Source organism: Protomyctophum bolini, assembly GCF_963924005.1.
Source record: "Protomyctophum bolini genome assembly, chromosome: 8".
NCBI classification, from domain to species: Eukaryota; Metazoa; Chordata; class Actinopteri; order Myctophiformes; family Myctophidae; genus Protomyctophum; species Protomyctophum bolini.
Genome location: NC_137869.1, coordinates 5,998,373 through 6,023,372, shown reverse-complemented (window position 1 = coordinate 6,023,372; position 25,000 = coordinate 5,998,373). Strand labels below are relative to the sequence as shown.

The 25,000-nt window shown below is 46.7% G+C and overlaps 1 protein-coding gene across 1 annotated transcript in view; it reads right to left on the bottom strand.

Moving 5' to 3' along the window:
- Nucleotides 1–904: 904 nt before the first annotated feature.
- The window catches only part of ttll7 (tubulin tyrosine ligase-like family, member 7), a gene marked incomplete at its 3' end in the record, with an annotated part of 88,008 nt that continues 63,912 nt past the window's right edge, over nucleotides 905–25,000 (bottom strand). The window contains exons 17-22 of the mRNA XM_080769967.1: nucleotides 19,176–19,310; nucleotides 15,609–15,689; nucleotides 11,747–11,907; nucleotides 7,109–7,282; nucleotides 4,954–5,078; nucleotides 905–987 (exon numbers count right to left, since the gene is read on the bottom strand). Coding sequence (XP_080626093.1) covers nucleotides 905–987; nucleotides 4,954–5,078; nucleotides 7,109–7,282; nucleotides 11,747–11,907; nucleotides 15,609–15,689; nucleotides 19,176–19,310 — 759 coding nt within the window. The remainder of the gene's footprint in view (nucleotides 988–4,953; nucleotides 5,079–7,108; nucleotides 7,283–11,746; nucleotides 11,908–15,608; nucleotides 15,690–19,175; nucleotides 19,311–25,000) is intronic.

Genomic DNA, 25,000 nt, shown 5'->3' with positions numbered 1-25,000 from the left:
GAGAGAGGGAGAGGGAGGGAGAGAGGAGAGAGAGATAGGGAGGGCGGGATTGAGGGAGGGAGGGAGGGAGAGAGAGAGAGAGAGAGACAGAGAGGGGGGTGGGTTGAGGGTGAACATGAAGAGGTGATTAGACAGGCAGAGATCACTCTTAAGACACCGGGTCGTAGGAACCCATCAGCTCGGGGGCCACATCAGCCCCGTGTGTGTGTGTTAAAAGTCTATATTTAATGCATCGTCATCGTGAACTTATTGTCAGCTCATGTTTGTGGCAGTGTGACACTCTATAACGATGCCCGCAATTACATAATTATGTACGGGGAAGGTTTGGCACGCCTCCACATCTGGAGAATTATATGGTGCAACCCATATACTGTATGAAGTGATATGTTTTATGTTACCGGTTTGTCTGTAACGGGCAATATGCAGTACTTTACAATACTACTATGATATAGTATATGATTCTTATATACTATGTATATAGTATGTATACACATACTATATAGATAATACTTTATGCTGAGGCAGATCGCATATAAATATATATCTCGAAATCAATAAAAACCGCAAGCGCAAAGCGCGAGCTGGGACGTTCAACTTTGGGGGTATCATTAACCCATTCTGACCGGGCACCCATTTTGGTGTTAGCATCATGTTATGCTTTAGCTATTGAAAAATAGCAGATCTACAAGCTCATATCGCGCCACCGAGTGGCGCGATACGAGCTTGTAGGTCTGCTATTTTTGAAAAATCGAAGAACGACTGACATTTTTCTAGAATCTGATCTCAGGTCAGAATGGATTAATCAGACCAGTGTGTGTCCTAGTGGAAACCTCGTATGAATCTGATCTCAGGTCAGAATGGGTTAACAGAAGAGCCTCACCTATATCGTTCCGCGGCTTAGACATCAGTACCTGTCTAAGAGCTTTCTATGACACCTTCCACCGAGACAGAGCAGTGAGACAGCTCCTGCTAACAGCGTTCCAGTACCTGGGAATGAGACCATGCAGCGTCAGGGTGAGATGCAGTCACCACCGGGTTACCAGGACAGGGGGCACAGACAGCCCCACGCCTGTCTGTTCTGTCTGTGGTTACCAGGACGTGAAGAAGATTAGGATTGTCAGATGATGAGATGACCAGATCCTGGGAAAGGGTTACCACTAACTAGCCTCGGGTTCCGCAGAGAGAAAAAAAAATGAAAAGCCTGGTCGAGCCCAGCAGGAAAAGTAGGCATAGGAGTGGACGTGAACCTCGTATTTCTCTAAACGAATAAGAGTGCAGAGGGGGCGTCGCTCCATGTTCTCTGCTGCGTTCTACTGGGGAGGGTATAGGGGAGGGGAGGCGGGCTCATAGGCTGGTGAACCAATAGGAAGTCAGCGTCGGTTTCCAGTGCTACTTTTTCCGCCCCCTCCACGTCTGTCTCTTTCAGGCTATAGGTTAGCGCTGACTCGCAGGACTTTACAGTATCTTGTAATGTACAGTATTAGATGCTGTTTGTTATAGGCATACAAAAGGGGAGAGGGGGTTTATTTATCACGTGTTAATTCCATGCCGCAGAGCACTGGGGTGATATTAAACTCCCAACTTAGCGGCAGATCAGGCCTATACAGTTGAGAGACCTCAACGTTCATGAATAATGCCAACACGAGTAAATGTTGTGTATAACGGGAACAAAAGGGAAGTGTCCCCGTGGAATACTATAGATTTCACAATCTAATCAAACGGCACAGCTATTGGAGGAGGATTACACGGGCTGTGAAAATAATATCTTGAATTCTTTCAAGCTGGTGGAGAGATAACGTACTCCTCCTCGCTGACAGAACCTCTCCCTGTGAAATAGCTCTTGGGCAAATTAGCCAGGCTGCTTCTTCTTCTTTAACCCATTCTGAACGGGAACTCATTTTGGTGTTAGCATCGTGTTATGCTTTAGCTATTGAAAAATAGCAGATCTACAAGCGAGTGGCGAGTGGCGCGCTACGAGCTTGTAGGTCTGCTATTTTTGAAAAATCGAAGAACGACTGACATTTTTAGAATCTGATCTCAGGTCAGAATGGGTTAATCAGACCAGTGTGTGTCCATTGGAAACCTCGTATGAATCTGATCTCAGGTCAGAATGGGTTAAGTTGACTGTGAGAAAAGGGGTGGCGTGGGGGCTGTCGCTGGAGGGCACTCTGCTCAGCACCGCCCAGACCCCAGGAGAGTTGAGATGGATTCAAATTAACTTCATTTAGTTTCAACCAGAATGTCCTAGAAAATGGCTTCAAGTGGGCCAAGTGGGTACGGTACGGTACGGTACGGTACGGTACGGTACGGTACGGTACGGTACGGTACGGTACGGTACGGTACGGTCGAGCACGTCGTCGTCTTCCCTCAGCCGTGGCTGAACCGGGCCGGGCCGCGGCGGCGAGAGCACAGTCCGGTCCGGCACCTTTTTCCTCCTGAATTCATCCACTCTAATTTGTGTGATGTAGTGTAGTAGCTATAGCATGCACAACAGGAAGAAAAACAAAGCCAAGTGACAGCTGTGTACGTAAACATGTGTGAGCATGCTTTGCAGTCCACGACTGCATGGTTGCACCGCTCCGGCCCTCATGAAGTCACATTTTGTCCAATGCGGCCCCCCACCCCAAAATGAGTTCCACATCCCTGGCGTAGTGTGACGTGTGTGAAGAGTGTAGTGACGTGTGTGAAGAGCGTATTGTGACGTCATGAGATTCAGCTTAGAGCCATCCTGAGAGATGTGTGTGTGTATGTGTGTGTGTGTGTGTATGTGTTTTACAATTCACTTTGAGAAGGTCCAGTTCGCAGGGGGAATCACGTGACCGGGGGTGTGGGGGGGGGGGGGGGGGGGGTCGGTGGAATAAAGGATAGGCTTCTCATGTCCGAGCTGCCCGATGTCTCTGCAGGCTACATTTAATTGGGCCCCTCGTCCGTCCGGCGTCGTCCAGGTTCTCGCCTCCTTTGATCAGGGAGAAGAACTCGGCAGCCTGGGCTGAAGAAGAGAAGAGCCACAGAAACGGGCTCTCTGCTTTCGGTTCAAATCAATCAGTGGACAGAGAGGGAGAGAGGGAGAGAGAGAGAGAGAGAGAGAGATGGGGAGAAAACAGACTCATCCAGCTCCAAACTCATTACACTGTACGTATACTGTATGGGAGTGTTTTCACTGACGGGGGCCATGGTGCTGCTCCTCACGTCCTCCGTTGGGACGCGACGCAGCGCAGGGAATTAAGACGTATGAGCTATATGGCTTAGGGAGGGTGGGAGCTTTGTCAAGATCGCTAACGCAATCAGACACCAAGTGCGTTATACTACACAGCGGCTTGAAGGTTATCTGCAGCCCACGTTCCGCCAAACACCCCAATTAACCCTAATTATCGCTGCACTTTTCTGCTAGATGAAAGTTAGCGGTATCTGGAACTGGTGTCGTCATGGTGGGAGATTATTGTCCTGGTGTGTGTCAGCCCCTCGGGGGAAGCCGGGGTCACTATAGTGGAGCTGCTCTGGCTTGTTCACCCCCTCTCAGAACATGTGCCAGAACAGTGACACTCCCCCTCGCTCACTATAACTTCAGCAAAGGACACTTGAAAACAAGAGTGAGCATGACGTGTGTGTGAGTGAGTTCAAGTGTCTCTCAGATCCACCCTGATACTCTGTGTGCTCAAGAATGGCAAAATGTTAAAAGGCACTAGTTTCTTTGAGCATGTGTTGTGTGGATGAGGACTTGAAGGGACGTGTGTGGGAGAACGAAAGTGCTCCCACACATTGACTAAACATTGGCTAATTTTAGTAAAGGTGCTTGTTGCTTGTGTTATTTGTTTGTATGTACTATACTGTAAGTGTTGATAAGTTGAGGCTGCAGAGTGAACAAGCCATCATGGATGTCGGTTCATTGTCACTATCTGTGAGTTACAGAGAAAGGAGGTGATCGGCACACCACACACACACACACACGCACACACACACACACACACACACACACACACACACACACACACTCATACACACACACACACACACACACACACACACACACACACACTCATCTCCCCCTCTCATCCAGGCAAGGCAAAGCATATGCAACTAATGACAAAATTGCTAATGTTAATTGCCTCTTGACTGTCTGAGGACTGAAGTGTGATGGAAGTCTCTCTGTGCGGATGTCTCCTGTCTACATTATGGAACAAGAGGAGAGATTTACGTAACGTAACGTAATTAAAGTATGCATTGCAACAGGAGCCATACAGTATTTGTGTGAAGAGACATGGTCCTGTGCAGATGAGTGGGTTGATGGTGGCCCTAACACAGCTGGGGTTAGGCACTCCGTTCCCACTCCGGGCCACTCACATTGAATGCACTCACTGTGCTGTGAAGCAGTGAACAACATCCATCACAAGGCATACATGTGTTGTGTCACATCAGAGCAAATACATAGTGGTAGTAGTGACTCTAGCAGGTTGAATAACGTCGTGGTATATAGTCTAGCAGGTTGCCCAAATGGTTGCAGCATCGACAAGCATGAAGCGTTCCAAACGGTTTCCATTCTGTCTCTTTCTCTTGTCTCCTTTCCTTCCACCTCATTCTCAAAGTTCATCGCAGGCCCAATTACAGAAATGAAATGAAATAAATAATGATAATCACATAATCACCAAACGGGTACGATTCAAATCTACCTGACCGTCAACCCGTTTGTTAACAAGGCAATCATGCTGTAAACTGATCAGCCAATCAGTGAGGAGGGGGGGGTGGTCTCTGCACGCAGCAGCGGGCGGGCGTGGCTATGAGGATGGCGGTTGTCAGCAGCTACAGCAGGAAGAAGCGCACGGTGCGGCGGGGTGGGTGGGAGGCTGGCGAGGGTGCAGGGGGGTGGCGTAAGCGGGTGGAGAGGGGTGACGGTGCGGGGGGGGGGGAAGCGGCCAAGCGGGTTAAAGGCGTCCTTATGGGAACTAAACCAGAGACCTGCGTCGAGGGGCGGACTGACGGAGGAAGAGGAGGAAGAGGATGCAACAGCGGCAGCGGCAGCAGCAGAGGCGGAGTCTATAGCAGAGGCGGAGTCAGAGGCTGGTCCGACAACCAGTGGCAAGCTTTCATAAACACACACACACACACACACACATAGACACACACACAGAAATATATAGAAAACAGTAACACAGAGGGGGAAAATAAGGAGAAACAGACCACATGGCGACACAAGAAAACCTCCAACAGCAACAGAAATATGCCCAACACAAGTTTTATAAATTCATAAAAGTCGATAAATATAATCCTGGGGAGCACAAAGGACTGTAAAATCTCATACGTTATCCAGTTAAATCTTATCCTTCACATCGATAAATAAAACAAAAAAGAAGCGATGATGAGACTAAGCAGATAGCGACGACAGCATCTTTCTAGCCTTCTTAATGGTGCATGCCACGTTACCGCGTATACAAGATAAACACCAGCTCTCCTTGGCCTCTACCTCGTCTTTAACCCATTCTGACCTGAGATCAGATTCATACGAGGTTTCCGCTGGACACACACTGGTCTGATTAACCCATTCTGACCTGAGATCAGATTAAAAAAATGTCAGTCGTTCTTCGATTTTTCAAAAATAGCAGACCTACAAGCTCGTAGCGCGCCACTCGGTGGCGCGCTATGAGCTTGTAGATCTGCTATTTTTCAATAGCTAAAGCATAACATGATGCTAACACCAAAACGGGTTCCCGTTCAGAATGGGTTAAACAGGGCAGCTCTTACAGGGACAAAGTGATAGCCTGTTAAAATATGTGCCAGGGTTATGAATCATGTAAAGCAACGATGCCCCGAGAAAAAGGAGGACCGCGCACGCTCTCATAAGGTCATTCGCAGCACCGGGGCTCATCTGGGGCTCTAATTGAATTAAGCAGGCCTCAGGGGACCCTGGGCTAACCTGAGCACTAATCTGTGGGTCATTATTTCCTGTTAACAGCACCCTCTACCCCCCCACTGCCCTCCCTGCAAGCCCAAAGGGTGTAGCGCCTGTACTGTAGTGGCTAGCAGGCTAACATGCACTTTGGGCTCCAGGGGGCTCTACACTGTAGCCTGTGAGTGTGTGTGAATTTTTAAAAGTATACGCACACTTTCTGCTGCCTCCTCTGGAACTGACAGTAAAAATAGAAGGAGGGACGATTTGCTTTCGGAGGCGAAAACATTATACGTGACATAGATTGAAAGTTAATACAGAAAACGTCACATTGATATTTTAGTGCCTGTGTGTGTCCAAAACCTTCCAGTGTGGCTGGAAACATTATCACATATACTGTATAGGGACAGGATTCATTTCAGTGCTTTCTAAAAGGGAGACTTAATCCAATCCATTTTTTGGACAAATCTGCGGTTCACCTTGCCTTAAACAAACCCAAACCTCCAACCACTTTCTCTCGGGATCATCATAGCGCTGTGCTCCGATTCAGGAAATACAATAAAGGTTCCTGGAACGAAAGCGCTTCTCATAGACGTATGGGTGGGCTCTTCCCACCACGCTTGGTAAAAATAAAATACAATCTCCACATATCCTCCAGTAGCATGCAAGACGATGGCGCATGCACTGCACCAGTCTCTGCGTAGGAGGAGTGAATCTGGCCCTTGTACCGTATCCCATTAACCGGGATAGCATCAAGTCCTTTTAGATTTTAGATTTATATACAGAACATTGGTTGTCTATTCAACAATAGCTGATATATGTACTTTTTTTTGTCTTTGAATATATATACTGTATATATATTTTTTTTTGTAATCGAAACATTCTAACTCAATACTTTGCTTCTGGGGGTCCCTGGAACAACATATTTTGAGATGGTTGTCCGCGACCAAATACATATCATTTTGGGGGTCTTTGACCTGGTAAAGTGTGAGAACCACCGAATTTCCTAGTTTAATTTTTTGGAAAACTGTTACGATTCAGAAGACAATCTTGTAGAATTGGCCCCAGGTCTTCTTTTTGTTTTAACACAGATGCAATGCGGTGTTACAAGCCATAACAGCAGCAAATAACAGCAGCAGATACTGCAGAACATTGACAGAGGTTGGGGGAGGGGGTGCGGGGGTGGGGGTGTGTCAGAGGACCACGGTGAGTCCTCCTCCTCCTCACCTAGTGTCGTCCCACTCCGGGCTGAGTCCGGTCAGCGAGCCGCGGGACTCGGAGACAAACTTGTAGACGACCAGCAGGCAGTCTCTGCACAGCTGCACCAGACGCCTGCAGCACTGCAGCTCCTGCGGTGACACCACCTCGCTGCTCTTGCTGAAGATGGTCTCCCACGACGAACTGCACGGGAAACACGGAACAGACACAAGTTCATGTCCCTGTGAGTAGTAGACGAACTGACCGGGGAAACACGGAACAGACACAGGTTCATGTCCCCGTGAGTATAGTAGTCGGACTCCGGCACCCAATGTACAGTATTATGTAAACACAGTGTGGAAGGAATGGACCCTTTTCACGGCAGACGTTTGGATTGGGTAAACAACACAGCTGAAGCTAATCATTTCGATTAGGCGTTAGTACAGTTAACGTCATGCTGGCCTGGCATCACAGTAACACCGAAAAATGAAATACACCCAACAATTTCCTTTCGATGCGTTTCCAGACATACTGTAGAGTAGACGGACACATGTGTGCACAACACATGCACACACAGTCACACACACACAGTCACACACAGTCACACACACACACACACACACACACACACACACACACACACACACACACACACGCACACACAAATGGAGACAACGGGAGAAGAAAGACAAAGAGAGCTGGGATGAAACAAATCCAAGTATACAGTTAACCCTCTTTACAACCCGGACATACCCCTGACTGTGAGAACGCTTCAACAACTGAGAGACAGAGCCCTGGAGGAGCGTTTGATGTGTCTCTACTCCTCAGTAGGGGTTAGGGTGGCTGCGCTTCCTGTGAAAGGGTTCAAAACGGCATGCGTTTCCGTTCCCCCACCTCTCCCAAAAATCTGCTTTTTCAAAGCCTGTTGAATTCAGCGCCGCCACACGACACCAGCCACCAGGGCCATTTTGACTGTTGTTAACCCATTTTGGACGGGAACCCCCTTTTGGTTTAGCTATTGAAAAAATAGCAGATCTACAAGCTCATAGCGCGCCACTAAGAGCTTGTATTTTTGAAAAAATCGTAAAAATGTGGCGCAAATCTTTGACTATATATTATTTCAAAGTGAATGTTTTTAACTCGGGTCTAAATGGGTTAAGGCCCTGAGATAAAATATCAAACACGAGAGGCTGATAAAGAGGGGGGCGGGGGGGGGGGAGCGTATGGATTTGGAGAGTGCACGTTCCGAGGTGGGCCACTTGGCTGTCGCTATACGTGCGCCCACCCGCGGGCTCATCCCTGTCCAGGCCGTGCCCCTTCGTGGGGGAGGGGGGATTGGACGAAAAGGCCACGGTCAGACGGGCCAGTGGGTTCACGCGGGTCATTCTGCGATCAGACAGACGCTGCATGGGGCGGCGCAGCGGGGCTGCTGGCTGTTGCCGTGTGTCAGGGCCGGGCCGGGCCGGGCTGGGCTCGTCTGGGCCAGACTAATCCTCCCAATGCCCGGGCTCCGACACCACTCAAAGGGAAAAGATCTGTCCATTCCATCGTTGAGCCGTAATCTTTTCTTTGCCTCCTTTTTTTTTCTCCCTTCCCTCTACGATTTATCTCCTTCTATTTTTGCCCTCTGTCAGAGAGTCCCTCCGTTTCCCTCCCTCTCCTTATCGTTCTTTTATCTCTGTCACTTCACTCATTCAACTCTCACTATCTCAATATCCCTTGGCAAAGAGAGAGAGCGGGGGCGGAGGCATGGAATGGCTGCAGAGCGGTGGGTGGTGAGTGCAGAATAAAGCCAGTGAGCTCCTCAGTCTGTCTACAGCGGGGGAGTCATCACGACCACCGAGCGACTGAACTGGAAAGAATGGCAGGGAGCAGGGAGGCAACAGGTCACAACTCCATCAGGCAGGAGATGAAAAGATACTCAGCGGCCATCTGTCTGAAAGCTCTCTCTCTGTCTGTGTGTCTGTCTGTCTGTCTGTGTGTACTGTGTGTGTGTGTGTGTGTGTGTGTGTGTGTGTGTACTGTACTGTATGTGGGTGTTTGGAGAAACCATCATGAAGGAAGTAAGACCCAGCCATAGTGCGTTTGAAGGTGTATCGGCATATGTACATTATGTGTGTAGCCAATGCACCAGTGTATTTGTGCGTGTGTGTCTTTCAGGCTAATAACATATATATAACAATGTTTGCGCACCAGTCGTGGGGTGTATGTTTTAAGTGCTTGAATGGATGCTCGGCTCACAGTGTTCACTAAAGGTAGAGTCACAATCAATTGGACTAACTCGCTGTGGGAAAAAAGCCACATATGTAGCACCGCTTCTGAATGTTAGACGGGGGAGGAGGGGGAGGGGGGGAGAGAAAAACATTGAACTGAGAGAACACTTGAAAGGCTGTGATAACAAGCCACAGTGAAGGGAGCGCATGAGGCCTACATAGCTCTCGTCGGCTTATTCCCCCTTCCTTCCTTCACTTAATTCCCCTCTCCTTCCGTTCCTTCCTCCCCTATCGTCTGTGAAAAAAGCCCCGATCAGCTGCAGAGATCTGTGGCCTTATTATACACACTTTGACCACGTTGCGTGCAGCCTCCCCGGGGAGGTGGATGAGCGCCGGAGGTGGAGGGTGTTGGCCCGCCGGTTTGTTTGTCTGTTTGTTCATCTGTGTCTCAGCCTGTTCCTCGTTTCGTTTGACTGTGTAATGAAAGGCAGAACGCCCCATCTGTCCCTCTGAGATGGACAGTATAGGCTACAGCACAGTGAGGGACGCTAGGATGAATTAAGGAGTGTTTGTTGCGAGGTGTGAAAGTTTTGTTGTGAATACTAATCGTTGCGCTATGGACGGAATGGAATTTAAATGGCTTACCCCTGTTGCCTTGTTGTTATGCCTTGTTGTATTGCTATTATGATATGTTTTTTATCATTAAAACTAAACCATCGTATACAGTAAGTGGTCCAACTATTTATAGTAAGGGTTATGCACATTACTATGTGAATCTATGTGCAATGTATAATAATAATTGGTCTGCGACCGACCCACAGTGTGGGAAACAGTGCTGTACAGCCCAGTATGAAAGCAGAACTTAATGGGCCAATGAGGGATAGGCTTCTTTTCTAATAACTTCAATATTTGCTAGCTAGTGCTACAGGTTAAAAGACAAAAAACATAGCTAACGTTAGCTAGCTATAGCTCACGCACACACTACACTCTGTGTAAGCTCACAATGCAGACGTTGTTGTGAGCTTGAGTGAAGTGAACCATTCCGAAACAGATAGGCGGCGGCCTATGTCATGTCACATATGTGTATAAGTGTTAGGCTTAATTCTTATATGTTATATGTTCATGATTTCATCCGAGGGACCGTCAGCTCTCTCTCTCTCTCTCTCTCTCTCTCTCTCTCTCTCTCTCTCTCTCTCACGTGCAATGCAATGCGTGTTGTGCGTCTCCTCGTGATGACGCAATCCAAAACATGATATTTTAGATGAAAGAAAACGTTATTTTGACTTCGCACGACAGGTGGTCTCACCAAAGAGAATTTTACTGATCAAAGACCTTTTTGGTCGGTCGAATTCTGACTTTTTCTTTTTTTTTCACCAAATGCCAATGAAATCAATCGTGCATATTTAATAGAGTCGGTCGGCAACCGGAGACCAAAATATTATTTTGCTTAGCCTACTGAAATTGTCAATACATCAGTTGATGTATGTAAGTTTTAGTTTATAGTTTTTATTTAGTTCTTGTCAGTGAAAAAAGTTAGTCGAGGAACATTTTTCGTCTTGGTTTTAGTCGACGAACACAAACTCTATAGATTGGACCCTACCCAAGCAGTTCCACAGGCCTTGGACCCTACCCAAGCAGTTCCACAGGCCTTGGACCCTACCCAAGCAGTTCCACAGGCCTTGGACCTACCCGGTGTTGGAGAAGCAGTTCCACAGGCCTTGGACCTACCCAGTGTTGGAGAAGCAGTTCCACAGGCCTTGGACCCTACCCAGTGTTGGAGAAGCAGTTCCAAAGGCCTTGGACCTACCCGGTGTTGGAGAAGCAGTTCCACAGGCCTTGGACCCTACCCAGTGTTGGAGAAGCAGTTCCACAGGCCTTGGACCCTACCCAGTGTTGGAGAAGCAGTTCCACAGGCCTTGGCCGGACCTACCCAGTGTTGGAGAAGCAGTACCACAGGCCTTGGACCTACCCGGTGTTGGAGAAGCAGTTCCACAGGCCTTGGACCCTACCCAGTGTTGGAGAAGCAGTTCCACAGGCCTTGGACCTACCCAATGTTGGAGAAGCAGTTCCACAGGCCTTGGACCTACACAGTGTTGGAGAAGCAGTTCCACAGGCCTTGGACCTACCCAGTGTTGGAGAAGCAGTTCCACAGGCCTTGGACCCTACCCAGTGTTGGAGAAGCAGTTCCAAAGGCCTTGGACCTACCCAGTGTTGGAGAAGCAGTTCCACAGGCCTTAGACCTACCCAGTGTTGGAGAAGCAGTTCCACAGGCCTTGGCCGGACCTACCCAGTGTTGGAGAAGCAGTTCCACAGGCCTTGGACCTACCCAGTGTTGGAGAAGCAGTTCCACAGGCCTTGGTTGGACCTACCCAGTGTTGGAGAAGCAGTTCCACAGGCCTTGGTTGGACCTACCCAGTGTTGGAGAAGCAGTTCCACAGGCCTTGGTTGGACCTACCCAGTGTTGGAGAAGCAGTTCCACAGGCCTTGGCCGTGGCTCCACAGCAGTCTGTTGAACACGCGGTTGAAGAGACGGTACAGGTGGAGACTGTCCACGTCAGACTCCCTCCAGATGCGCTGCAGTGCCGAGCGAACGTTGGTGCGCACGATGTCCAGCACCTTGACCACGAGGGAGGAAGAGAACATTCACATCAAAGGTTGTCCCAGAATTCGGGGACCACATGTAAATCCGACGGAGCATTAGTCAGATGTCGGACTAGCGCCTGCTCCCGTGCTTGCGGTTATGGTTAGGTTAGGGTTTGAGGTATAGGTTGTCGTTTGTCGGACCAATGACTAGTCTAACTAACGTACTGCACCCCCAGATTTCACAAAATGAAGCCTGCAATAGTTCATATAGGGGCACGTTATAGTCTGAATGCCTTAGCTGTGATCAGCTGTCAGTCAGCTGATTGTAATAATCAGCCTAGCTATATTCCTCATTCACATCTCAGCTGACTGTTACGTCACACATCCATACGGCTCTTGGCTTCACTACAGCTGCCCCATTCCTTCACAGACACTGCTGTCGCTGCTGCTCGCAAGCTTGCCTCCATCACCCCATACTCCACCTTTTGATCATAGTCTGGCATATAGTCTGCTGATTATGCTGATTTTAAATGCAAATGCAATTTGAATGTTGAACTGAAATTCTTGTGTGCATGCAGGCTTTAAAGTAAACTAGAATTCAATGGGGGGGGTTGCTAATGTTCTCTGATTTTGCTCAGCATGCTGCTTTGACAAAATTTAGCACGGAGCCTTTAACGCCTTTAACACGAAGTTTAACTGTATTCCATTTGTTTCAATGAATGGTTAATCTACTTTGACGTGTTTCCTATCTGAAAATTAACGCAAATATACTCCCGTTGCTGACAAGGCATTGGACATACAGGACTCACATTAGCGTAACGCTACACTGCAGCAAACATGAGGCGATACGCTGCGTGTTAATTAGGGCGCTGAACGTGTTCCAGCCGAAGGATTCCTCTCAGCTTATTTAGCTTTCAAATCTCACAGCATTAGTAGACAGACAGAGCAGAGAAACACAAACACATGCGCACGGTAAATAAATGCAGATGAACAAACACAGACGCAAGCCATGCATGCCAGTATTATTTTCTTTCACAACAATCGCACGCAATAACGCAAAACAACTCAATTCACATGCACATGTTATGTATACAGTGAGTAGTGTGATGTTATATGAACCTGCGTGTGTGCGTGTGTGTGTATGTGTGTTTGTGTATATGTGTGTGAGCCGTTCCATAGAGGGGGAGGGGCTTACCCTAATGCGCACATTACCTATTCATGGCGACTACATACTGTATATACAGTACAGTGCAGTGTACAGTATATTATAAGGCAATGTTTTGGTGACTCTGCCCTCCATTTATTCTGACTGTCATACAGCAAATTGTTTGGATGTGTTTCACCCGGTCTGAAACAGATGCGAGTTGCATCAGTCCACGTACCGTACCGCTCACCCTTCGTGCACGTATCTTGTAGACTATTTTCTCTGCACGTCCACCGCATAACAACAAAGCATACCTCAGGCTTCAGATTGGAGCGAGATTGGAGGAGGGCTGGCCACGCGAGGATAGAGCGCCAGAAGAGGCTAAGAGGCCAGTAACGGAGCCTGAAGAGCAGAGGGCTAATTGCCGGCCCGACGTCAGCCTCGCCACTGCTAGGAGATGTGGAGGCGTACTTAGGAGCCATGTGCTAAGCATTCCATCATGCCTTCCTCTCTTTTATTTTCTCTCTCGCTCCTCATTCTTTCTCTCTCCCTTTTGGCGCTGCCTTTCATATCTTGCTCCTCATTACAGCGTGGGTGCGTGTGTGTTTGTGCGCGCCCCGCGCACGTGTGTGTGTGTGTGTGCGCGAATGTTTTTTCTTTTTTCTGATAGATCTCACCAGACGTGACCAGCATGTAGACATGCTACAGATGGTCACACACACACACACACACACACACACACACACACACACACATGTACAGTATATTGTACTACTGTATGTACACACTGTACAGTGTACACAATACTAAACAATATGGCACGGTGTGATGGCACGCTCCTGCTGCTCGTTATCCACTCCTGTGCTACTGCTCGTTAAGCACACACGCACGTTTCACTGGAAGTCAAACATCAGACAGAAACACAGAGTGTGAAGAGCACATTATTACTGCTGTTTCATCTGGAGGCCTTCCAAGGGAGCAGTGGTGGAACGTAACTATTAGTTGGTACATTTACTCAAGTACTGTACAGTACGTAAAACTTTGAGGTGTAGTAAATGTAGAACTCCGGACCTGTAACAGAGTATTTCTATGTTGCAGTATTGATACGTTTATACTTAACCCATTCTGAACGGGAACCCATTTTGGTGTTAGCATCATGTTATGCTTTAGCTATTGAAAAATAGCAGATCTACAAGCTCATAGCGCGCCACCGAGTGGCGCGCTACGAGCTTGTAGGTCTGCTATTTTTGAAGAATCGAAGAACGACTGACATTTTTTTAGAATCTGATCTCAGGTCAGAATGGGTTAATCAGACTAGTGTGTGTCCAGTGGAAACCTCGTATGAATCTGATCTCAGGTCAGAATGGGTTAAGTAAAACATGTGAGTACGTTTTCCACCACTGGGAGCCAATAGGCTCATCCCTCCATATCCCTCCTCTCGTCAGTAGCCATCAGGCTACAAATTACTATATGGACCACTGACTGTCCTTTGTGTCAGTAGCCATCAGGCTAGTGAGGCTACACTATGACTATTGACCACTGACTCTGAATGGACGGATGCACTTGCACATGGTGTCACGAACTGTATTGTCCTGAACTATAATCTGTATACTGTGTACTTTTATTGTGTAGTGATGCCCTAGTGTTTCCTGTTCTGCCTAGTTGTGTTTGTCTCACCTCCCTGTGATTACTATAGTTTTCTCCACCTGTGTCCTGTTAGTCTCCCAGCCAATCCCAGTGTTGATTGTTTGTTCTGTTCACCTGTGTCTTGTGATCCCTGTGTCTACTTAAACCCTCAGTTCCTCGTGTTCCCTGCTTGACTATAGATGTTGTTATGGTGTTCTGTTCCCGTTATGTTCACCTAGTGTTTTCAGTATAATAAATACTGTAATTTGACGTTCTCTGCTCCTGCCGGTCTGTTCAGCATTTTGGGTCCTATATTACTTGTCTTGAGTCGCTCTGTGACACATGGACTACTAGGATCAAATCAAACTTTATCTACAGTATATGGCGCACAAGGACATTTCCAACGACCAAGGTCGAACCAAAGTGCTGCACAGAGCAATTAAATTACAATTACACACTATACAGACAAAGAGAAAAGCTAATAAATGCTGTGAGGTTCAGGATAATTACTCAGTCAAACAGGATTAATAGCTATAGTGAGAAAGACATGTGCAGGATGTACATTCCTGTACTTTGACAGATGTTATTAAGGCTAATTGATGTACTGTATCATGATGTACGATATGTACATATATATTCATCCAGATTCACTGTCGGCTAACACATTATTCGCTATTATTATTCAGTGTTGATAATGTGTAAATACTGTATCCATTCTTATACATTGTTGGTGTGCGTGCGTGGGTGCGTGCATGTGTGCGTGCGTGCGTGCGCGATAATGATTTGCATTCTGTCACTGTTTGTTTTGGGGGATTTATTTTTCTTGCCTGCGTCTGTCTGTTTGTTCTTTATCAATTTGGTATTCAAGAAAGGGGCTCATTAGTTAGAATGCTTCTCATTTTAAGTCTGTTTCAACAGCTGCCTCAAAACAATAAAAAAAAAGCATTTATTATCGACATCTCACCTTCCTTTGTTTGGTAGAGTCCAACTTCACCAGCCAATAGGAAGCCACCTTTGGTTTGTGGTACTTCCAGTTGTCGAGGATCTGTTGAACAACCAAAGTGGGAACAAATTAATAACCAAACAAAACCTTCATTTGCAAATTGACCAAATATAAGACTTAGTCGTGATTTCACAGGCCAGCCGCCAGTATGCCTAAGAAAAAACTACAAAAACTACAAACGTAGTCCCTCAGAGCGTCTTCAAGAACTGTTGCAAACAAAAGAATACAAAAAAATACTGGCATCCCCAGCCGTCCCACCCTGCTTCAGTTCCTCCACGCTTCTGTCATTCTCTCTCTCTCTCTCTCTCTCTCTCTCCCATATTTTTGCTTCCTTTTCCCTCCATTTAACCCATTCTGAACGGGAACCCATTTTGGTGTTAGCATCATGTTATGCTTTAGCTATTGAAAAATAGCAGATCTACAAGCTCATAGCGCACCACCGAGTGGCGCGCTACGAGCTTGTAGGTCTGCTATTTTTTGAAAAAATCGAAGAACGACTGACATTTTCAGAATCTGATCTCAGGTCAGAATGGGTTAATCAGACCAGTGTGTGTCCAGTGGAAACCTCGTATGAATCTGATCTCAGGTCAGAATGGGTTAATCCCGCTGCTCATTTTCCTGCGGCTGACCGCCGCAGCCGGCGGGGGTATCATTACTACCATTATATTCTGTCAGGGCGGCCGCCATGTTGCGTCATTCGATCCCTGCCGGTGGTGAAAAAAAGGAAAGAAGAGAAAAGAATTGTAATGGATAAAAAATAGAAAAACGAAATCAATGCGCATCGCCGGAGAGACAACGGAGAGGGAAGCGAATATGCCTTTCTCACTTGAGCAGCCGCCGACCCGCCGACCCGCCCGCCGCGGTGAGAGACGTTCCAGCGACCTTGGCGGTCTGCCTCGTGCTAGACTGTAGCTGCCTGTCACTCCCGCCGGCTGGAGGTTACATCGGGGCATAATGTGACCTGAAGTGGTTGGCTTTCTTCCCGTATTTTAAGACTGAATGGATTTTCTCCAAAAAAAGAAAAGAGAAAAAGAGGCTCATTTTCTGGAGCTCATTCTCAAAGCCTTTCACTTCCAGGCCAGACAGACATTCATACATACAGTATATACTTTATACTTCATAGTACTTTGCTTGAACTTGAACGCAAGGCAGGACCTGGGCGGAAGTCTGGCGGTGAAGTAGTGGACTGTGTGGAGCTTTGTTGTTCTTGAACCAGAAACCCAAAGGTGTCGAGGGTTTGAGAAAAGAAATAAAGAAAGTCCTGTGGGCAGTTTGGAGGGGTTTTCCATGTGTTGGCTCCCACGGTATGCCTACAGGCTGTCTCACTGTTCCTCTGTTGACTTATATAGGCTGCAACTTCCCGCTGGTCTGGTGTGCACACTTTACTCTCAGCACGCCATGCAGCTAGAACCCCAGCAAACACTGTTTTCCCCATGGGACGCCGTAAAGCAAACTGTATATAGGTGTGTGTGTGTGTGTGTGTGTGTGTGTGTGTGTGTGTGTGTGTGTGTGTGTGTGTGGTGTGTGTGTGTGTGCGTGTGTGTACTCTACTGCACTGTATGTAGGTGTTTGGAGAAACCATCATGTAGGAAGTAAGAGCCAGCCATAGTGCGTTTGAAGGTGTATCGGCATATGTACAGTATGTGTATAGCCAATGCACCAGTGTATTTGTGTATTTTTTAAGTATTTTTGTGTGTGTGCATGTGCACGTGCGCGTGCGTATGAAACATATTCTGTTGGCCGTGCTCCTGTGCTCCTCCCATCCACTCGTGGCATCCACAGGCAGATTAACTTATTCTGGGGGAAAAATAAAGGAGCAGACCTAGTATAGAGCCCAGGGGGATACCGGTCAACTACTGTACGTACAGTATATATGGTTTACTGTAGGTGTTAAAAGCATCACATCGCACGCTTTGCCGTTCTTTCTGACCGTCGCCATCACCTGGAGATTATTATGCAACGTGAAAATGAAAGCAGCACACTTACTCAAACCCGTCATTAACCCAATTAGCCTTCAACTTTAAATGGCAGCAAAATGTGAGAGATATGGTCTCCGTGTCTGGCGAGCACCGCCTCATCTCCCCGACGCAAATTAGAAGCTTTACAGGTGCAGGTGCACGTCTGTGTTTCCACCAGGCCCTCATTAGGGTTTGTAAACACTACAGGTGTGGCGGTAATTGTCTCTCACGACCCCAGCATGGGTGTGCGTGCGTGTGTGGTGTGCGCGTGCGTGCCTGCAGTGTGCGACACAAGCACACACGGCACACGAGAAAGGAAACTACAGTATCCAGCTATACGGATAAAGGAGGCATTGATTAATACGATGGCGCGGCGGGGAATAGCGGTGGACAGAGCAGTCGTCAGCGGGGTCGTTTGAAAGACAATGGGAGCAGCGGCCCGGCTGGACGGGCTATTGTGAAGAGATGCCAGGAGGTCACTGTTAGTTACGTAGAGGCTGCAGAGTGACCGCACCTGGCTGCCGAGCGAGGGGACGTCTGGGGGATAGGACCGAGGACACCTCACGCTCCTGATCCTGACATTTGCACATGGCTACAGGATAAAGCCTGATTGGTGCTTTGTCGCGTGACGGTGTCGCGCGCCGAAAATAGTCAACCTTCAAACTCCCTTATGTGACGCAGAGCGTGAACTCGTACAGTAGGTCTGCTATTCTCTGCGCAGAGCATGACGTACAGTAGGGTTACTGTAACTGTACTGTTTTTTTTTTTCTTCCTTCAGTTCGGCCTTGTGTTTACTTTTTTTCTTTCTTTCTTGTCTCTTTTTCCATTTCCCATCCTGGGTGTGGTTTTCTTTGTTTTTCTTGCATATAGAAAATGTCCGCATGGACTACCATGACCACCAGAATACCCCAATTCTGATTGGCTGGAGAGTGTGCATTATTTTCAGATACCCACCCCAACTCCGTTCGCAACATGAACTTTTTACACGTTTTGAGGAACATGTTAATGTGATGCGTGTGCAAAAGACATGGCTATCTAGTCTCAAGGTCATCACTACGGTTACTGCAGGTAGATTATAGGAAGATATATTGCCAACGGCAAATTTCTGTTCAAAGAGTACAGTGCCCGGAATTCTAATAAACGTTGTTATAAGTCTAACGTTGTTGGTAAGTGGCCTTGGTTTCATAAGCAGACCAATCAATTCAGAGCAGTCATCAACCTATAATACAGTCTGTCGAGGCAAACCGCAGGTAATTATTACCCTCCCCCTGTTTTGCACCTTATCCCTTATCCTTAACACTGCATAGTGTATGTTCATTGACTACCTGTCTTCAATCACAGAAATGCTTTCCAAATCAACACACTCACACGCCTGCATGCGCACGCACGCACACACACACACACACACACACACACACACACACACACACACACACACACACACACGCAAACTCGCACACATACACGCACGCACACACACACATACTCACACACACACACACACACACACACACACACACACACACACACACACACACACACACACACACACACACACGTGCGCCCCCACCTCATCCAGTACAGCTTCGGCCTCCTCCTCTGTCTTGCCGGGGAAGCGTATCCTCATGGCGGAGAGAGCGGCCAGGCTCTGACGCACCAGCTCTGACTCCTGCTCCTTAGTCCTTAGGTTCAGTACCGGATCAGCCTGCACACACACACACACACACACACACACACACACACACACACACACGGCCCATTAAACTCATTTACTGCTAATGACGTCTTTTTGACGATGATGTCAAGGACTATTAGGATTATATGTACTGTATATAACCGTCAAAAATTACACAAATGCTTTCCCGGACACGGTCTTATAGTGGGTTAAAACATGGTTTCTTCTCTACGGCCCACTGGGCCTCCTCGTCCAATCTCAATCTGTTTCCAAACTTCCAACAGATGCCAGGCAGACTGACATCCTCTGCAATATCATAGCTACATTACTGTCAATATAATATACTCTGTGGTATTGCTTTTGTCTAAAGAAATTGCTTCCTTGTTCCTGTTGAGGCAATAACCTTGATTACTGGAGGCAGGTTTCAGCAAAGACGCTGTAGTGTATAGTCCAGCGTGGAGACGGAAACTGAGATGGTATTATTATTATAACGCAGATTGAGACTACTTTTATTAACAACCTGCTTAAAGTGAAACTCTGTCGAGAAGAAGTGCATTCGACGACAGTCCACCAATTCAAAACGCCATACCCTTTCAAAGATACTGTCGTCAATATTACAGAATATTATACTATTATACTCGTGCAAAACAAAAGTAAAGGAATTCACGGTTACATTTTTACACGGTCAGCGTTACACGAATATACACAGTTTACTGGTACGACATTATCATAAATTCAAGCGTTGTTAAGATTTATAAAAGGTAATCAAGGTTTACATTTAGTTAAATTCATCCTGAGGGATTTGCCGTGTAGCGTTTGGTCTATGCGTCGAGTCTATCATGACAAAAGGTCAGCACAGTTGAGCCCCAGCTAGTACTGTAAGTGATATTCCCTTCGGCATAATGGATAGCACAGCAGTAGACGGATACTGTATGTATGCATTTACACATGTATAGAGGGAACACAGATAGTACTGTACATTGGACAGACAAGTACATATATATTTTGATAAGTGTGTCTGCATCCATGCTCACCTGCCCTCATGCCCCCCACCCCCTCTCTCTCTCTCTCTCTCTCTCTCTCTCAGTGATAGAAGAACAAAGAAAAATGAAGATGAATGCCTGCGAAACGCACGCCTGGGCTCTTATGCGTTTCCACGTTGGCTTTCGCCACCGCAATGGATGGCCTTCTGTCCCTGGAGATGCAGATCACAGAACTGCACACTGCCAGCGCATGGCCTACAGCAGCAGACGTGAGTTTGTGTGAGTGTGAGCGCATGTGTGCGTGCGTGCGTGTGTGCGTAACATGAGCGATTTGGTGGGCCTTTAATCAAAGTACCTTACAGCACCATGAATATGATTCCCGCCCCAGTGGAAATCCAACACACAAGAATCCCTCAGTGGTGCATGTCGCCTTGCTACCGACAACCCCTTCAGCTGTAGTGTGTGTGTGTGTGTGTGTGTGTGTGTGTGTGAGTATGCATGTGCTATTAAATAAGCCAAATATATGTGTGTGCCACCTATAAATCAAATGCACCGACTGCGAATGAAAATAAATCTATCCTCTTCACATCACGCACGCTCACACACACAAACACGCACGCACGCACACACACACACCATGCAGCAGAAAGCACGCATGCATTACCACACAAAATGTTGATTTTTGAATATACCAAAACAATAAAACTAACCATAAGAAATGCACCTCATAGCATCATGTAGGCAAACCTTAGGCATGGCTGAAGCAAGGAAGCCTGCACGACTCCAATTTGTCTCAATGTCTCTGTATACATTCTTACCGGGTGCGCGTTCAGGGAAAGTTAACTTTACAAGAAATCTCTAAGAAGAGAATATACCAGCACTCACGGACATGTCCTTTAGGGCACTTTATTATTTTATGGTTGGCAGAGTATGCTGCAGAGCAGAGACAGCACAACCTACGCGTGGAGGCTTGGAACCTTCGTCAGACTGTAATCAACAGGAAGTGTCACTTTTATAGTGTCCATGTACAGTAGGTACGACACCTTCTCTTGTCCGTGTCGACACAAACAACATTCAGCCAAAACCCAAAAGTGCAATCATAATACAAAAAATAATCACAATATTTACAGTATATATGAGTAACTATGAAAGTCAATAGAGCATTTCATGCCAGTCTCTGAGTCCTTTAGCCAATAATTCTGAAGATACGGTTAATGAAAGCAAAATGGGGACAAATAGCCGAGTCCTTGATGAGGAGGGGGTGGGGGGGGGGGGGGGGGGGGGGTTCAGGACATTGAAGGTAATAGAGAATATAATGTGCAAAAGTAGCTACTAAGTATTATAAAGTGCCTTAAAGGACATGTCCTGGTATTCTCTTCTTAGAGATTTCTTGTAAAGTTAACCTTAGGCATGGTGCCAGGCCTGAGGCACCACACTGGCACACTGGCCAAAGAGAGGAGTTTAGGTTTAAAATACAATATAATTCTACATTGATTCAAACGCTGAGCTGTCACTATGAAGGAAGTGGGAGAGAGGTGAGGTATTGCTCTGGGTCTAATGATCATCACAATGTCCTGATGTCAAAGAAAGGCAGATTTATGGACAATCAACATCTGCTGGAAATCTTTAGTTTTGATGATCAAACCTGATGTTGATGTATTATGGCAAACTGACTATTTACAACAGTGGTTCCCAGACTTTTTAGCCTGTGACCCCCCCCCAAAAAATGTAGACATACACCCGCGACCCAAACCAGTGAAAGCAGCAGATCTACAACCTCACAACGTTGCAGCAAGCTTGTAGATCGGCTATTTTCACTTCTCCTTAAACATTTGTTTTCGAATGTTTTTGAAATTATAATAAATCAAAACAAAATGTAGGAAACCAAAAATGAAGAGAACCATAAAAAAACGTGTCCGCGGCCCACGAAATGGACCCACTGTTTGGGGAACGGTGATTGCGAACGCAGTGATTGCGAACGCAGTGAGCACTTACTATGAGACCTAGCAGATCATGTCTGTCTGTGTGTGTGTGTGTCTGTCTGTGTGTGTGTCTGTCCCGCTATACGTCCAAATATGGAGTGTGTTGCATTGCTTACTGTATATGTGGACCTGGCCCCTTTTGTGCCCATATATGGAGCTGAGTGATTTGTTTGTTGTCGACCTGGCCCTTTTGTGCCCATATATGGAGCTGAGTGATTTGTTTGTTGTGGACCTGGCCCTTTTGTGCCCATATATGGAGCTGAGTGATTTGTTTGTTGTGGACCTGGCCCCTTTTTTGCCCATATATGGAGCTGAGTGATTTGTGAGTCATGGTGACTTGAGGGGACTCATGGTTGCGATCTGCGTTCGCTTCCCGCATTCGCGCGTCTTACTCGTCTCTAGAAGACAATAAAATACATGGCGCTGCATGCATTTCAAAAAGGTTGCTGACTCATGATGCATGGCATCACTTCTCAACGTGGGGTCTGCGGACCCCCAGGGGTCTGTGGACACTCAGGGAGGGGTCCTTGGGGTTCCAGGGGGTCCCCAGCTAAACGATTGACAGAGTTATAGGAACCAATTGGACTCGTATGGGGTCTGTATCTGTAACTTGAGCGTATACAGTATACACTAAATTAACAACGGGGGACCTTGGAATGAAAAAAGGGCTGTGAGTCATTGATGATGAAACAGTATGGCATCAGATATGAACCGCCTGATGGTCGGACAGCGTGCGGTTTTTATAATTCCCCGCTCTGTTTCATGTACAGCATGTGCAAAACGAGAGCAGTGCTCGTGTCACAGGCAGGGTGCTGTGAATTAACCCATTCTGACCTGAGATCAGATTCTAGTAAAAACCTCTTCTACATCCTGACGGTTTTCTGAAAAAGCTATGTTTTCTATGTCAGTCGTTCTTCGATTTTTCAAAAATAGCAGACCTACAAGCTCTTAGCGCGCCACTCGGTGGCGCGCTATGAGCTTGTAGATCTGCTATTTTTCAATAGCTAAAGCATAACGTGATGCTAACTGCAAAAGGGGTTCCCGCCCAGAATGGATTAAACCATGTATGAGGATTCATTTAGAATCAAGAATAATTGGCTCCTGCGCGGATAAGGCTTTACTGTATAATTTATGTCATGTTTTTTAAAGCATCTCTGTCATTTTAGATGTTTGCGTTGGGCTGCGTTGAGCTTGTACAGTATTGTTGAACATTTAACGATTAACTATTAATGTAATTTGTTTAGTTTTTATCTTGGAAAGTGTGATTTAGTGTGACTCAGACTGTCTTAATGGGTTATTTATTATTGTGTGCGTTGCGTGCGTTGAGTTGCGTTGCGTGTGTGCGTGCGATAAACACACAGGCACATTCTTGGACACATATACAGTACGGCCGGCCTTTGTGAGTACACAATATCCCAGTCGATTCCATTCAGCGCGTGTCGTGGTGAGACAGTACTGTATGCCGTTCCATCACATTCCACTGGGCCCAGAGCATCCTTCATCCTCGTCCTCCATGAGTGGATGAAGGGGAGCGGAGGAGGCAGGCGGAAAGCAACAGATGGCAGCGTAATAAAGGACCATTGTAGAGGACTACAGTAGACCTATAGAGTCCTTAACCCCTTCCTGCCGGGAGAGCGCCTGTGTCGTTTTAGATTTAGAAGATAAAAAAGCATTTTTTTTTATATACCATCTGCTATTCAAAAATAGATATTTACTGTAGATATTCGGGCTGTTTTAGATTATTTTTTTAATTTTTTTATATAAAGCAACATTTTTACTCAATTCTTTGGTTCTGGAGGTCTCTGAAACTAGATATTTTGAGATGTGCGCCGGTGGCCAAATAATAATTTTGTAATTTTGTGGGTCCTTGAGCACCACTGATATAGGTTTGAGCACCACTGATATACAGTACAACATAGGATGTGGCAACATACGTTGGTCTTTCAGAAAATGGCTAGGATTGAGAACACATTTTGTAGAATGTGTCTCATGCTGCAGGTCTCGGTGTGTTAAGGACCTGCTTAGAGGCTTTCCAATGCCCACATGACACATGTACATCCCAGGGAGGGGAACCAATCCACTGTCTCGAATGTCGTACAGTAGGCAGCGTGCATAATATGTGAGAGCGTCAGACCAGGCGTTATATTATGCTATGAAGTACTATTAGTATTTGTGAATAATTGTTTGGTTTGTTACGCCGTGGCCCCAGAGGGACCACGCTATCAAGAAGTGTGTCTGTGCGTGCCTGTCGTCCCTGTTGTGCATGCGCGAGGAAGGTAGCCAAGGGGGCGCTGTTTCATGTTTTATTGTTGAAAATAACACTGGCCACAAGATGTCCGATTCACATGAAGCAGCACCGTTATTGGACCCTGCCTTATGTTTCAGTTATAAACCCTGTCTTGAGGGGGTCCCTGCAGGGAGTCCCAGGGGGTCCCAGGGAGTCCCAGGGAGTCCCAGGGAGTCCCCAGCAAATGGTCTTAATACGGCATTAAAATCAGTTTGACCATTTTAAACCTATACCGCTATATACGTACATTGGCTATTGGAAAATATCTATCGATCTACATCTCTTTTAGATCTGCTATTTTGAATATTTATTTATGGAGGTCGATCAATGACACAAAGTATAGTTTCTGATGGGTGTCAGCAGCCAAATACATATTCATTTATAGGTCCTTGACATGAAAAGGTTTGTGCACATATACAGGTGTACATGTTAGAGTGGATGGTCCCAGTATGTGTATAATTATTATAA